This window comes from Chinchilla lanigera, unplaced genomic scaffold, assembly GCF_000276665.1.
Source record: "Chinchilla lanigera isolate Chin_1 unplaced genomic scaffold, ChiLan1.0 scaffold00031, whole genome shotgun sequence".
Classification (NCBI taxonomy): domain Eukaryota; kingdom Metazoa; phylum Chordata; class Mammalia; order Rodentia; family Chinchillidae; genus Chinchilla; species Chinchilla lanigera.
The window spans coordinates 23,512,935-23,528,982 of record NW_004955432.1 but is presented as its reverse complement, the minus strand read 5'-3'; the positions used below and the strand labels follow the sequence as shown (position 1 = coordinate 23,528,982).

General features: G+C 40.9%; 1 protein-coding gene across 1 annotated transcript in view; it reads left to right on the top strand.

Annotated features, from left to right (window-relative positions):
- The first annotated feature begins 1,682 nt into the window (after positions 1-1,682).
- Cttnbp2 (cortactin binding protein 2) overlaps positions 1,683-16,048 on the top strand; it is a 163,108-nt gene continuing 148,742 nt past the window's right edge. The window contains exons 1-2 of the mRNA XM_005388158.2: positions 1,683-1,811; positions 10,433-10,540. Of these exons, the coding sequence (XP_005388215.2) occupies positions 1,683-1,811; positions 10,433-10,540 (237 nt within the window). The remainder of the gene's footprint in view (positions 1,812-10,432; positions 10,541-16,048) is intronic.

Here is a 16,048-nt window from a genome sequence, read left to right as displayed (position 1 = left end):
AGCGCCGGGTCTTCAGCCCTGCGCCCGGGGGAGGCGCACGCCCCTCCGCGCGGTGGGGACCGCTCTTGGGGCTTGGGGACCGCTCCTCGGGCTTGCGGAGAGCTGCGAAGCAGGGCGGTCTGGGGAGCAGCTCCCGCCGAGCATTCCGAGGGCGTGCGGCCGTGGCGCTCGGACGCCCCCTGGGTGCTCCCTCCCCGGGCGCGCGGGCGAGGGCCGGGCCGCGCGTGGACGCCGGGTGCCTCGCGCTCCTCCCGCTCGGGAGAGGGCGAGTGCTGCAGCAAGTGTGCAGGGGTTAGAGCAGTGGCGCCTGGCCGGGGAAGGAGCGACGGACCGAGGCGGGGAGGGCTGCTGATCGCCACTTGGGCAGCTGGCCGATTTTGAGCCAAAACTTCTGGGGAAATTGGAGTTTTTATTCTTCGCATGGAAAATAAGCATTTCTAGGAGAGTTGTAGTGAAACCTTGCCACCGGTGAATCCGTGTCTCTCTGCGGTCCAGTGAGGAAGCTAGCCAGCGGTTACAACAACGAGCCTGTCCGGAGCACGGAAAGGACGGGTGCTTGCATCCTCACCAGAGGGCTAGGGAGAGGGAGAAGGACGCAGAAGGCGTGCGCCTGCTGCTGGTTTCCCGGAGGGCTGCGTGCGTTCAGTGACTTCGAAGGGGCTGCTTTTTGCGTCTCTCCGTATTTTAATCACCTGACATTTAAACGCAAACATCTAATTTACCATGTGCACCTGACATACAGATTTATTTGACTTTAAACAGTGCCTTGGTTGCCAGGAATATTTTTACACTAGCAAAGTCAGTGTTCACAACGTGCTGTTTAGGATTTGGATTTTCATTGTTCGTGGAAGATTTGATAATTTTACCCTTGTTAATGAGAATAGCCTTGAAAAATCTGTGAAACTGAACCTTCTTTGTTATTTATATAGACTCCTTTGGAGCTCCAAGATGCAGATGGTTCTTAAGCTAATAGGTTTTTTTTGTTTTTTTTTTTTAAAGAACCTTGGACTTTTACGTAAAAAATGGGTGATTTCTTGCACAGTAAAACTGGGCTTTTTTTAGTTTTCCAATTCTGACTTGTAAAGCTGTGGTCGCTTTATATCAGTCTCTTGACTCAGATTTTTAAGTTGAAAAACTAGGTAAAGGAATGATACTTGTCATAATTGCTTTTTAGCTAATTTAAAAAGGCGTAGTGTAAATTTTGAGTTCTTGTCAATAGAGGATTTCTGTTAGTGGACAGTTCCCTTTTTGTAATTTGGAGATTTGATTCATTTCAAATTGACTTCCGCATTGTGCATTTTTATGTATAGATTTGGCAGCAAAGAGCCAAAGGAGCCTCCAGAGCAGTAGGCTGTTTTTGAACATGAATGTTTTCACTGTTGTGACTGTTTAGATTGTTGCTAAGGAGCAAGTTTAATTTGTAGTTTTTGGTTTTGTATCATTTTCAGTAGTGTTTGAAATTTAGTTTGTGATTCTTGTTGTTAGCAGTTTAAATACTGAGAGCATCCCAAGTGTAAAGCTGGCTAACAGCTTCAGTATTCAAAAGGATCATATTAATAGTGTTTGCTGTGAACTAGGCCAGGAGACCTGAGTTATTTTCAGTGCCTCAGCCCAGTGTGATGACTTTTATAGGCCATATTGATAGTTATGCTCTGAAAATAACTCCTAATAAATAAGGCACTATGGAAAACAGAGATCTTCCGATTTCTGTTGTCACCAACAAATTTAGGAGTGAAAGGAAAGTGGAGATCTCTTTAGAGCTGTATTTGGGAAGCCATCCAGTTTTTGTCATTCTAGTCTTTCTGAAGCAGGTAATATACAAAAAGTAGGTAAATTTTGTTGTCGTGATGATGACAAAGAATAACTTGGACAGTGTTTTTAAAAAATGCACAACAGTGATTGTAAACAAATTAATGGCTAGCACTTTTTCTTTCTTTTTTTTAGAGAGAGGATCTAGCTGTGTAGTTCAAGCTATCCTTGAATTTGATACATACCTAGGCTAGTCTTGAACTCTTTATCTTCCTGCCTCGGTCTCCTGAGTGCTGGGATTACAAGTTTTTACTACCAGCCACATGTTTGTATTTTAGGTGGTAGTACTGAGTGTAAATTCAATGAAAAGAAACTTACTAGCCAATTTCACCAAGCTGTCTTAAAAAAAACTAAATTATATGGCAACTATAGAAAATTCAGACTTCCATCAGATATTGAGGAAGTGGTCCAGACTTACTACGCATCACTGAACACTTACTGAGACGAGGGCAGATGAGTAACTTTTTGCTGCCCTGAAGTAACATCACAAGGGGTAGAAATTGTCTTGTACCAGGGAGTCGAATCCGAGACTACGGTGTCATGACAAATAAAAATGATTTGCATTACAAGTATTGGGAGGAAGAATCGGAGAATTCCCAGTTGAAGAACCTGGAAATGTGCCACAGAAGGACAGTGTCTCGTGGGTCTTGAGGTACATGGAAGACACTGACCGAATCCAGAAAGCAGTAAGCAGTGGACGCTGGCTGGTTCCTCGGGTTTTTGTTTTTGTTTTTTGTTCTTTTGTTGAGAAAGGCACATGAAAAGAGGTTTCAAAGATGCATATAGAGGGTTCCACTTCAGCCTCAGCTTTGTGCTTTAGAAGAAATAGCTCACAATGGACAGAAATTGAAGTATTCCTCAGAGATGAGAATGTAGCCGTTTTCAGTGTTGGTTCTTTTCGCTCTATTTTTCTTAAATGATAGGTTGTATATTTCTGCTTATACCTATTTTGTTTTGTTGGGATGTATTGTTGCCATTATTTATCACCAGAGCAGTGTTATGGAGAGAAAAACATTCGTCCTATTTGTGATTGAATCCATGCCTAGGCTAGATTGCCAGTTGTTTCTATTCTCATGTGTTTCACGTAAATTGTGAGTTGAGAAGATGTTTCACAGCCTTAGTACTTAGCAGTTTACAGATACCTGCTGTTGATCACTTGGATGGCAAGACTGTGGCTGTGAGGGGGTAGCCTCTGAACAGGGAGGGTTGTGGGAGTTTATTTGTAAAAGGAAGTACAGGTTACTTAGCCCAGTGCCCGCACATGTTCTATAAATGTTAAAAAGCCCATCAAAGCCTGTCATGATACCTAATGTTTCTGTTTTTGATTTTTTTGTTTCTTTTTCCGGTACTAAGAATCGAACTCACAACCTGGCACTTGCCACGCAGGCGCTGTGCCGCTGAGCTAAATCCCCAGCCCCTAGGATACCTGATGTTGATTGGCTAATTAGAAAAGTTCTTTATTGCCAGATTACAGTGCAACTATTGGCCTGTGGTTTATAATATCTAACATTATAGCTATTGGAAATCTTGAGTCAAAATGTGACCCTGACTTTTATCTTTTCTCATTTTAATTTTTGTAGTTACCCCCCTCCCCCCTTCTAGACTGCTTTTCTCTGACATTTCAGATGCTTTCCAGATTTAAAAAGTTCCTCGGCACTGCTAGTTTTCTCTTTGGATTCCTTGTCTTCCAGGTTGGGTGCGCACAGGTGGAAAGGTGGTGACCTGTATTCTCTCAATAATGAGTCAGAGCTGTGTCACCCAGTGAGACGTGGAGGAGGGGATGACTGATAGGTGGACAAGGCAGAAATGGAAAAACATTAGGTATCATGACAGGCTTTGATGGGCTTTTTAACATTTATAGAACATGTGCGGGCACTGGGCTAAGTAACTTGTACTTCCTTTTACAGATAAACTCCCGCAACCCTCCTTGGTCAGAGCAGGAAAAGAGAATGATAGGAAAAACTGGGCAGAAAGGAGATTTGACAGGATCTTCAAATAATCTTTAACTGCACAGAATGTGGAGCTAGAGTTCAACTTTAAATGTATCTGAGAAAGAGGATACCACGTGTTTGCCTACTTCCATGCCACCTAAATTCACCTGAACATTGCTTTAGAAAGAGACTTATTGGAATGTACTGTATTTGATTGGATTCATCTCTGTTGGAACGCCATTGTGAAGCTTGAATAGCTGGACAAGGAGACTAGGCTTTTCTCTGTGGTGGTCAGTGGAAGAAGTGGGGAATTGTTACCAGAGAGTGATGATGATGGCGTTGATGTACAAAGAATTTTAAGCATTTTTTTTAATCCTTCGTAAATAACTTGTACAAAGATGGGCTCATATCAACAGCACGCAGCATGGTGTTCTCAATGTAGAAATCCTGATTTTAGGTGGAAAACTGCACTCCTTGAAAAAAATTTTAGAAAGCAACTAATAGATTAGTCAGCTGTCTCAACTATTGAGATCTATTTGAAATATTACAGTAAATGCGGAATAGTCAAGTTAACATCGCTGTATGAAGTGGATACTTGTTTATAGCTGATTTAGTTTAGTCACTTTTATGTTTCATTGAAAAGGTAGCACAATGATTCCAAAGGCCCTGGTGAGATCTCCCACAAAATCATTTTCACACCTCCGTGTCCCAGCCTTGTCATTTGAAAGCCCGCGTGCTGACATTTGCCACCTACAGGTAATTAAGACTTGCATCGCAGGCTTCTTAAAGGACCATTGTTAGATCTGGGTGTCTACTTGCGTGTACAGCTGATCCACGTCAGGCTGTTGGAACACTGAAAGCTGAGTTCTGATGGAAATAGATTTGCTTCTCCTGGGATGTGGCCCTTTCTTTCCCTGAAAAGGAAATGGAAGCTGAGAAGGGATCTGAGAGGAGGAAAAGGGAGGTAGCTGGGCTTAATTATTAGAGAATGCCACCCCTGACTGAGCCAGTTCTCTCTTTTCATTCCAGCTTTCTCTTAGTTAAAATTAGTTACATCGAATGCCGGGTTTCCTTCCTGACATTGTTTCCTTGTCAGTGTTACCGCCTCCCAATAGATGAAGAGCCTGGTCTTGGGTGAGAGACCCCAGAACCTGGTGGATCTGAGGTGCATAGTAGACCCCCCTCAGAATGTTGTTTTAGAGGCTTCCCTGCCTCTCAGTGGATAACTCTTGAGTCATTGAGGGAGTGAGTGAATGGACAGTTACTTCGTACTTCCCAGTTGAACTGTAACGTGGTACCTTAGTGATTTCTTTCTTTAGGCTTCAAGCAGTGGGTACCTCACACCAAAAGTTGGGCCCGTTGTCCATACGTGTCAGATAACATCATGGGAAGTTGTGACGTTCCTGTTGTCCTAGCACGTCAAGCAGGGCGAGGAAATTGTAAACAGTCGTTATAAGTTTAATATGAGGAAACAAACGCGTGAGGCTGGGCATGATTAATGGCTGAGTGAAATAACACAAGAGATTCCAAGACTGAATTGAGGCAACAAGAGATTTCTGGACTCCGGGAGGCATACAAAAGTGGGATTCCAGCTATGTGCTGAAGAAAGATGGGACTCAGACGGGAAGAGAAAGGGGATTTGGGGAGAGCAAAACGAGAGGTATGCATCCCCTGCCATGAAAGCTCTTCTGTGTAGAAAGAGGAATCAGGAGGAATAATATTAAAGCAAGAAGTAACTTCAGCAATTTTTAAATAGTTCAAAACACTGAGAAGCATTAACTTCACAAAAATGTTATAACTGGCCATATTCACATTATGCATACTTAGGTGGATTTAATTTTTTCCATGTTAATGATAGTCTTCAGTTTTTTATCATTTTGACTTTTCGAGATGTGCCATTACTTTCCCTTCTTTATAGCCGTTATTTGTCTGTACCACGTAAGTCTTGCATAGAGTTCTAAATGCATTATTAATTATTAGCATACACCACTAAACTAGGAGGAAAATACATTTCTATTAACTTCTGAGCAAAAAGGCAAAATCAGTTTTTCTCAAGTACTTCCCAAAGACTTAGTCTTGGGGGATGACCTAAATTTCCTCAAGCCGGTAATTCAGTTACCCTGATGATATGTGAAATTAGACCATTTGGGAACTGGAGGAGATTTTGGAGATCCTTTAGTCCAACATCGTCGTTTTACTGATTAGAAACCTGGACACCAAACAGATGAAACTTGTTTCTCCTCTTCGCAGGTTGGTCACTAGCACACCTCTCGCTGTGCCTTGCAGTTTGTTTCTTAGATGACTTTCTCTTCTTTAAAGTCATGGACAAATGCAGGCACCGCCCACTGGATTTAAGGTGGAAGAAAGGTCATTGGCAGGAAGAGCCAGTGAACATGTCTGATGTTTTGTTTGGTCCCCAGGTTTTTACCCAGTCACCTGAGAAGACAGATAGTTTTCAGAGGTTTGAGGAGCACTTGGGCACTGTAGCTCAGATTCTGTCTTGAAGACTTTTTTTGCAGCTAGTCAGCCTGCTGACTCCATTGATTCTCCCAAGGGTACTGGCAAGGCTCTTTTGGCCCTATTTGGCTGTGACTGTTGAATTCCCCACATAAAGCCAGTATATTAGATTTAGGGGGAGAGCTGGGGGAATTTAGTGGTGGCCTGTGCTCAGTTCTGGCAGTTTAATATGACTAAACTCGGCCAGTTTCTGTTTTGTGTGCTTTCCCTGTCCCTGTCTGTATGAGGAAAGCCTGGAGAACGCCTTCTGCACACTGCCCTGAGGAGCTCAGGCTGTGCAAACTGCTGTGTGTGAGCACTGAGAGCTTTGCTAGTAGTTTTGCTCCCTTTTTCATTTATATACATAATAAATATATACATTTTAATAAACATACATTAATGCAGTGTACAGTAAATTAACAACATATTAATAGACATGATTTATTGTAGCCCATCAAAGAACATTTTCTATTTGATGACCAGATGCTGGGTTAGTTTAAGCCACTATGCCAGATTTTTTACACTAGGTATTCGTAAGCACTTTTCCTGGAATACAGTACTTTTCCTGGCAGTTGTAATGGCATAAAAGTGGCTTGTGGAGTTGAAATTTAGCAGGTCTGCTTGATTTTTTTATTTATTATTTTGAGTTCCTTTCTATCATTAATAAAAATGGAATTTTTCTTTTTCACTGGGAAGAATAGTGTGGAAAAAAGCTGTCAGCATGTGCAATGTGATTATGGAGGGGTCATGTTTTTATAGGCACCTTGATGGAAATCTTAATTTTTTTTATGTGAATGGCAGTATTTGGATCCATTCTGTTTTCTGTCTTGAAATTTAGATTGTCAAGGTAGTCTTTTATAAACATGAGATTTAGGGACAATTATTTTTGCTTTTTAACCAAGAAACATTAATGGTTTTTTTTTTTTTTTTGTAACTCTGAGTACCTTTGTATATCAGATCAGTGCCATTTCTTAAGAAGCAAAATTTTTTTTTTTAATTGGGACTTTTGCTTCTATATTTTTCTAAAACAAGCAAAATGCATTACATTTATTCATAAAATACCTGAGTCTTAAGATCTCCAGCAGGTTTTTTTAGACTTCCTTTTACTTTTTTTTTGCCAGAATAGAAATGGGAAATTCAGTATTTTCAGAATAAAAATCTGAAATTATAATATTTTTATTGTTGAAAACCAGGAATTAGTGCTTTACTGGGAAAGAAGAGATAGTTATATAGTGTGTGAGAGAGAGAGACAGACAAGACAGACACATTATAAAGTAGTGCTCAGTACATTGTGATTGGAGCAGGATTTGCTTTTACCGTTTTGTGTGACAGTTGATGGTTTAGCAAGAACCCTTGAAACAGATTTTTTAAAAAATAAATTTATTTTTGTTGATGACACAAAGAAGAGTTGGTTGCAGGGCGCTTGCTGGTGACAGGAGCATGGCAAGCTCTCTTGACTCACGCGTGAATTAGAATCTTGGCGATGTCCTTTATAATTTATTAGTTTTTAAAATGGAGTGCTTTGCTTATGAAGTGTCAGAGAAACAAGGACAGTAAAGCATACAATTAATTAAAATCTTTAGAACGACCAGGAGCAACATTAATAAAACATTACCCTTTAAAGCACGTAAGAGTTGCATCTCAGTGGGAAAACCAGAATACAAGTCTGTCTTTCATCATAGTCAATAAACTGTGTTTATTTGGTTTAGGCTGGTAGATTTTCAGAGCAATTGGCTCTTGGCCAGTATCCACTCCTCCCCACATAAAACATCTGGATTAATAATAACTGCCTGCCTTTATTTAGCACTTCCTTCGCGTACACGTTCTTGTTTAATCCTCATAACTTTGGAGAGTAGATGTTAGGATTTTTATGGTACACATGAGAAAACAAGAGACTCAGGTCTAAGTTGTAGAAATGCTTTTCAAAGTGCAACCTTCCATCAGCAGCATCAGCAGGAGCTTGTTAGAAAGGCAAATTCATACCCTGCCCTGCTTACTGACTCAGAATTTCTAGGAATGGGCCTAGGCATGCAGTTCTATATTTTAGGTAAAAGTATCCAGATGATTGTTACACATGCCGGAGTTTTAAAACAATTGGTTTATAAGGCTCTATGTGATAATGCCCTGTAGTGGGAACAGAAGTTGAGACCTGGTATACTGGATTTTACTGTTTACCAGGAACATCTGTAAACCTTCTAAACAGTGATCTTCCAGAACTACATATCCATGTAGAGTTATCTCTTCTCTCTTTCCTTCTTTAGGCCCTGCCTTTCTAAATAACTGTTCTATCTTGTGTATATGCAAAAGGAAACAACTTAGATAGGAAGATCTTTTTAAAATCTTTCTTTGGAGCACACCTAACTGATCTCTTTCCCTTTTATAGCATCATATCCTCTTCCAAAAGGCTCCTTTGAAATGAGGTATGACTCATCCTGATCATGCGTTGTGAGAGCCCTGAGATCATTTGTGTGCTTTGCTGTAATGATACTGTCCTGTATTCACAGGGATAGCCTGGTGTGAGATACATAATGCAGAAGTGATTCTTATTGGCTGATTATTAGAATGGCAGCTTTCAATCTGATCTTCCAGAGCCTATTCTGGAATGTTGGTACAGTGTGGTATAAAGTGTAAAGCGTATGCTAATCTTACATTTGGTTGTGTATATATATGGCTGTACTATTTACTGGTTGCATAATTTGAATATGTTATCTGACTGAGTTGTGGTTTTCTTAACTAGAAAATAGAGATGATGTGCTCCTGTGGGTTAGAGTTGGTTCCTTGAATACTTGGAAAACCATTCAGTGCTATACAGAGGTGAATTAATGTTCTGGGCTGAGGAGTAGCTTCTGAGGTTGTGTGCACAGAGAGATGTGAGGATGAATGTGTCTGGGCTTGTCAGATGAGACTCTCCCCAGAGGGCAGTTGGAGGACCTTAGCCTTGGGCTCACCGAGGCTTGGCCATGAACATGCTAGCTAACCCTCCCTCTGTTCCGTTTGTGAAATGGATGTCAGAAAACGGACTTGGGCAAGTCAAAGACAGAAGTTAGTGTTGAAAGCAAAGGAATTGAGAACCAATGCAGGTGAAAACAGTGAGTTAGGATGCAGTTACCAGGGAAGGAATGTAGAAAAGTGTGTGGGAGGCTAGAAGAATGCTGGGAGAGGAATTGTGACCCCCAGGACCCTGTGCTGACACCTTGTAGGGCGGCCGAATCTCCCTATTTACTTATTCTAGCCTCAGGTTCCTAACTGGCCTGCCTTATAAAATGACAAGAAGCTACAGAGCATTTGCCTAGGAAAGTACTTCGATAACTCTATAGCAGGCTTTCATGGTCACCTGATCACAAGCCCAGATTACTGCACATGGGTAGTGGTACAAGCTTATTAAAAGTGTTTCCTAAAAACACCAAGAAAACAAACAAAAAAAAACTCCAAAAAGCCATCTGCTTCTGTGTGTGTGTGTGTATGTTTGTGTGTGTGTTTTGGTGGGGGAAGGTTGACAAATTGAAGAACACGTTCCTTTGAAAACGACACCAGTTAGTTGGTTTTGCCCATTGTTCCTTGTGCGAATATGAATCTGGGGTTACCTGGTTATTTGACTTTTGAAGAGAAGTCAGTGATTTTGTGTGTGTGTGTGTGTGTGTGTGTGTGTGTGAGAGAGAGAGAATCTTCAGATCTTGTAATGTTGACCAAATTAAGGAGAAAAAAGTGAGGTCCAAGTAATTCACGCATCTGTGGACCAGATTTGCTGTAGGCTGCTGACCAGTGGCCCCTGCTGCAGAGTGCTCTGTAAACAGGACCTGCTATTATTGGAGGTCCTGGAGTTTATAATAACCTCCCAGGGGCCTTTCTGTCAGGCTCCTTCTAGGAATACATCTGTGTTTGCTTTGCTACCCTGAAAGCCTTCTGCCTCCAACATATACCAGACCTGTTTTGATACACACTCCAGGGACTTTGAATTTGTGCCACATAATTTGGAGAGATTCAGAATCCAGGCATGCAGGTGGGCTGGGAAGTGTGTTTCCTTAGAGGAGAGATTTGAGAGAGGGTGTTAAGCAGGTCAAGGCAGTGATTTTCTGTTGTCAGACAGTACTTCAGCGCTTCTTGTATTTACTGAACTACTGGGGTAATACCTATAGGCTATCTGTATCTTTCTTAGGAATAGCTCTTCATGACCTTTTTTAAAATTTGTGTTGCAGAAAAAAGAATTCGATGTGGACACGCTCAGTAAATCAGAGCTGCGAATGCTCCTCAGCGTGATGGAAGGGGAGCTAGAGGCCAGAGACCTGGTCATTGAGGCCCTGCGGGTAAGAACATTCTAGGCATGGCCTCCTTGCTGTGTCATTTTCTTTTCTCATGGGATCAGTGGTAGAACTTCTTTTCCTTAAGTTTTGAATCAAGTAGATTGAAAATGTATCAGGTGAAAATGTATCCCTCACCCCGTGTACCAGCTCAAGACCTTTGAGGCAGACACACGCCGAGGGTCACTGAGATGTGGGTGACGGGTTAAGCTGTTGACTGCGGGAGGCTGGAGAAGTCAGCTGTGTTCATTCACAAATCCTCTTCTGCTTTATGTGCTTCTTTGGTTGAAGACATGTATTTTTAGAAAATTATTGATTCAATATCATGTATATGAAGGCAGTGAAGAAAAATTAAGAAAAAAAATTTAAAAAATACTGATAATCTTTTCCTTTCCTATATAAATTGCAATGTTTTTAATTTTCAGAAACTTACAGTTAAAAGTAATTGCATATGTAGTATATCTTCAAATTATTTTTATCTCATCTTGTAGTCATTTAAAAATATTTCAGAATAGTTTGCAAAGTATGTATTAAAAGCCTCAGTGAAGTTTTCCTTCTGAGGAGAAAAACAATGTCGATTAAACTTTCTTGATGCCACATTACTTGGGCACTCCAGATCTTACAATGTTGTGCCGTATGAATCAAGTGTAAGTCTGTGTTTTTCCTCTTGTACATTCAGTACTTTGTACAAACAGGTGTTTCCTAGCTTTCAGTACTTCAGCTGAGGATATATTATATATAAAGTATGGGCTTTATCTTATTTTTTGAGGGAATATTTTCTCAAACTCTGTCTGAAGGAGTTTATTTCAACATATGAAATTCTATATAGAATGTCAGTAAATCATTGCCTGTGACAAGAGCTGGTAAAGAAGGCACGTAAGCATGGTAAAGGTTAGTCATGCTGGAGAAGGTGGATGTGGTGAGAACCTGGTAATGGAGGGGACAGGATACTTGCCAAATTCAGGTCTTCGGTATATTTTCATAGGCCAGAAGTTGGTACAGTAGGTATGGTGACCGTACAATTGGATGACAGAGAATAACCTTCTCAGAATAATGGAAATACAGTGATAGCATCCACAAGCTGGTACTAAGTTGAAAGTGTTGCCTTTTGAATCCCAGGTTTTATCAAGAAGACATTCGCACAGTTGGTGGTGAGTTATCCATTCCTTTCCACACTGGTAACACAGATACTGAATGAAGTTTTTGGGAGAAATGCCGAGGCAGCACGTCACTCCTGTGTGTTGCTCTCATCAGAACAAGGGTGCAGTCACCTGTTGAGGCTGAGAGCATAGCCTCTTTGGCCCAAACAGAAGCAAAGAGTTCCTGCTGTACTTTGGGTGTTTTCCTGTTCTTCACATCAGTACTGTGGAATTTCCCACTGCTCACATAAATGTGTGAACATTTAGTGGAGCCTGTGTTTTTAATTATCACCTTGGAAATTGTCTGTACTTCGTTTAATTTGATTGGAATCTAGTGGATGTGAGAGCTTGCTAATGGTCAAGATTTGCTAAAGTGAACATTTTTCTTAGAATTAAGGAGTATTAGAATGACAGGGACCCTTACATGATGTCATAGGTTGGTGGTTTGTATCACCATCAGATCTACCGTCTCATTTTCAAGAAGCATTACGTATGACCCTTTACATGAGATTTATGGATAATTGCACATATGAATTGATTATACTAAAAATACGTTGCACACTTGAATTGTTTAAAGAGCAGGAAAGCAACTAATAATAAAATATTTCTTTCCATATATAAATGCTGACATATGGCTAGATTGTAAGACATGCTAGAGGAGGTGGCTCTCGGCTTCTGTTCATAACATTGCTGTCAGTGCCACAGTTCCAAAGGAGTGCTGACCCCATGGTACCGTATTGTTGAGTTAGTAATTTTTTTTCTGAAATGAGATGGCCTTTTGTAAAGTTCCAAACAAATGCATACATTTTCATGAGAATTGAATTCCTGGAAAATTCAGCTTAACGTAATTAAGATAACTTACTACAAGTAAGAAGGAGTGAGTTAATCCCTTGGCTGGAAGGTTCTAGTGAAAGGAATGAACAGGGACATTTGAAAGTCTAGGGGGCCTGGAGTAGTTCCTGGGTGTGTGGTAGGCCCTTCTCCCAGCCCCATCATGCCAGTTCCTGTGAAAACTGGAAATCCTCTTGCTGCTTCCTGAAACAGCTCATAGTCCCCTGCTGCTGTGGAAAAGCATGAGCTAGGACTGATCTGCTGCGCTTGCAAGATGAAAGTCAAACAAGAAGGACTCTCAAGGGGATGGCAGCCTAGCTGAGGTCACGAAGGGTGGCATGCGTAGTCTTCAGCTGCATTTTCACACGACCTCCTTGTGGAACTTGGTGTATAGGGAGAGTTTTAAACACGCTGGAGCACCACTTTGCGATAAAGAAAGACAGTCGTGAGCCATTTGTAGGAGAATGGCTGTACCTTGAGAACAAAGTGTTAAGTGAGGTAAATCAGACACACAGCTTCAGTATGGCATGGTGTCCCCTACATGAGAAGCCCAAAGTGTAAATAAAGAGCAAAATAAAAGGGGATATTAGAAAGTAGGGAGATAGATCTTTCTCAAATGGGAGAGGGATCAAGAGATGGGAGAGGGATCAAGAGATGGGAGAGGGAAGGTGGGAGGGATGAAAAAAGGGATGAATATGTGTTATGTACATTATGTACTAATAAAAATTGAGAATTATGACCTATTTTAATATTCAGGTGATGGTGTATTTTTAAGAGTAGGTAATAATGCCATTTTCTTATAACTAGGGTAGGTGGCAGAGACTCACTGTGGTAATTCACTGATTGACTATTCCCTGGGGCATTCACTGGCACTGGTTAAATATTTACTTGGGTCCAAAAGTGTCACTTAGTAGTCTTTTCCTTTAGTATGCAGTACAATGTAAATTCAAAACTAATGCTCCAGAAAGAAATTGAGATGTGAAACCTTTATTTCATATTATAAGATAAACTTATTCCTACATTAAGAATTAAAATTTCCTTAGGCAGTATTTAGTATGCTGTTATTCATTTGGCATTTTTAAAGCCAAAAGGAACATTTCCCTGATGTAGAAAATATTTAATATAATATGTAAATAAAGATACCTAATTTGTACCCAGACCCATATTATATTTAGAAGTGATTCTGTTATGAGGTATTCAAATTATTTAGAATTTTAAGGTCATTGAAAAATTTCAGACCACTCTACTTCACCTTTTAAATCTTTGCTATCCTGATGCTTTTGATTTTCAAGCTATCATAAAAATTGCATACATAGATCACTGAAGTAATGGTAACAGGTTTTTCAGAACAGTCTATAAGTATGATTTTTGGAAGAATGAGGTGGTGAGATTAAAATGTATACCGTGGTACTTGAGATAGAAACATTTTCCATTATATGTTCTTAACCCTAATGGCATTTATTGATAAGCCAGTTTAAGCTGGAGACAAACATTTTAAAAATCTAAAAGGCAAAAGAAATTGTTGCGCTCAAACAAAACAGCGGTAGGTATTGTAACTGGTTATGTATCAGATGGACAGATGGACAAGCACATACAAGACAACTGTTAACAGACCACAGTGCACTCAGATGTATCTGACCAAGTTGGAATTATAATAACCTTTATGTAAGACTAGGCAGAACCGGTGTAGGTCAAATGACAGAGATCTCTTGTAATAAGAATTAGAAGGAATGAAAGCCTTTTATTTGTAATCAGTATTTCTAAGTATTTTATTTTAGCTTCAGAATTTTGGCAACTCACGATCTCTTCTTTTACATAATCTCCAGCTCAGTCACCTCTATGCCTTCTGTCATCTACTGAGGCTTTTTTTTTGTAACAGTGTTTGTGGAATCTCCATCTGCAAGGGGCAGCGCAAGGCAGGTCTCAGTTTTCTTATTTTATCTTTGGCTGTCTATACTTTAGGATGTATTTGGTCTCCATGAGGCGTAGGTAGTGTACCTGGGCCAGGCGTATTACAGTATTTAAACAGGGTAAAGTAGCTCTCTCCAGAAGGGGAATTGTGCTATGAGACATAATTAAAAATGGGTGGGTGAAGAGGAAGCCATCACGGTTACAGTTGAGGTGTTGAGAAATAGCAAGTTACCTCTTTTCTGGTGCCTCCTTTCACTGAGGTCTGCTGGCAGGAAGGAGGACCAGTGTTGAAGAGAAGGACCAAGAGACATGTGCCGATGTCCAGCAAGATGGCGGTTTATATTTTTTATTTTCCTGTAGTCATGATTGCTTCGGGCACTTCCATGGAGATTACTGACATTCCAGCCAGAAAGAGAAGGCGGAGATTGCCCCAGGCCCTTGAGTCTTGCTAGCACAGCCAGGAAGATGAGCTTGAGCTCTCCGGCCTCAGCCTCAGAGTGCAGTCTTGCATCCACTGGCCACTTTTGCAGTTGGCATGGCCTGGGTGGCCCCTTAAAGCAGTCCCTCATAGGGTGCCTGACTTCCCACAGTAGTAGCGGGTGAGTTTAGTCCTTGAACCCTTCTTGGAGCCCGGAGAGTCAGAGCTAGGGGTCTGTTCTTTTTAAGGCTGACACAAAGGCAGGGGTTTCTTTTTGGTCTCTTTGTTTTCTCCTCCTGGCTTCCTGTCTCAATTATAGACTATTGAGGAGGAAAGTTTTGCTAAAATACCAAGTGAACCATCTGGAGGGAAAGCTCTCTTGTGTAACCTTTTCTTAATATCTGGGGCTAACTGGGTAATAAACTTTTTTTATTTTAAAAATTTCAAAACTGACAAAACAACAATGAAAACAAAATCAAAACAAAAATGATACATAACCTCAAGACAAAATGCTAGAAATTTACAGTGGTTGCTAAGTTACATACTGTTACCTTCAAAGTCGCTCAGCTCATTAGACATAACATTGTAAGATTGATCAAACAATCAAAGGCATTAACACTTTAAAAAAAATAATTAAAAATAACATTGGAAATGATGCAGAGCTTCACCATACAAAATGGTAGGAGTTTGTTCTGGCCTCGCAACCAGAAATGAACCAAATGGTACCGACTGACAAACACCAAGGCGCACGGACCGCCAATTGGAATTTAGGACGAGCCTTTATTCCTGGCCAGGGACTGACTGAGAGCCTCCAGGCAGGGAAGGATCAGACCAGTGCCCATCCAGGGACGAGAGTACCTTTTATACCCTAAAACCGCATCCTGTTTGGCAAACACACGTCACATCTGTAACAATGAGGGGACTCTTTTTCTTTTTTAATGGCAGGACAGTGCATTCCCAGAATCCGGGAGGGGTAGAGCATTTAGGGGAAGAACAATACATTTTGGGAGTCCAGGAAGGGCCAGGGCGTTTACAACCAGTTTACAACCACACATTCCAGAAATGGTAAACCTGAAGATCTACCGGCAGGGGTGGGAACTGGTAATTAAACTAGAACCTTTGATGTCTGTGGTGGGGCTTTTACAGAGTTCAACAATGGTTCTTATACTGCCTATTGTTTTCAGATCAGGCATTCTAATTACCAAATTCAAGCAT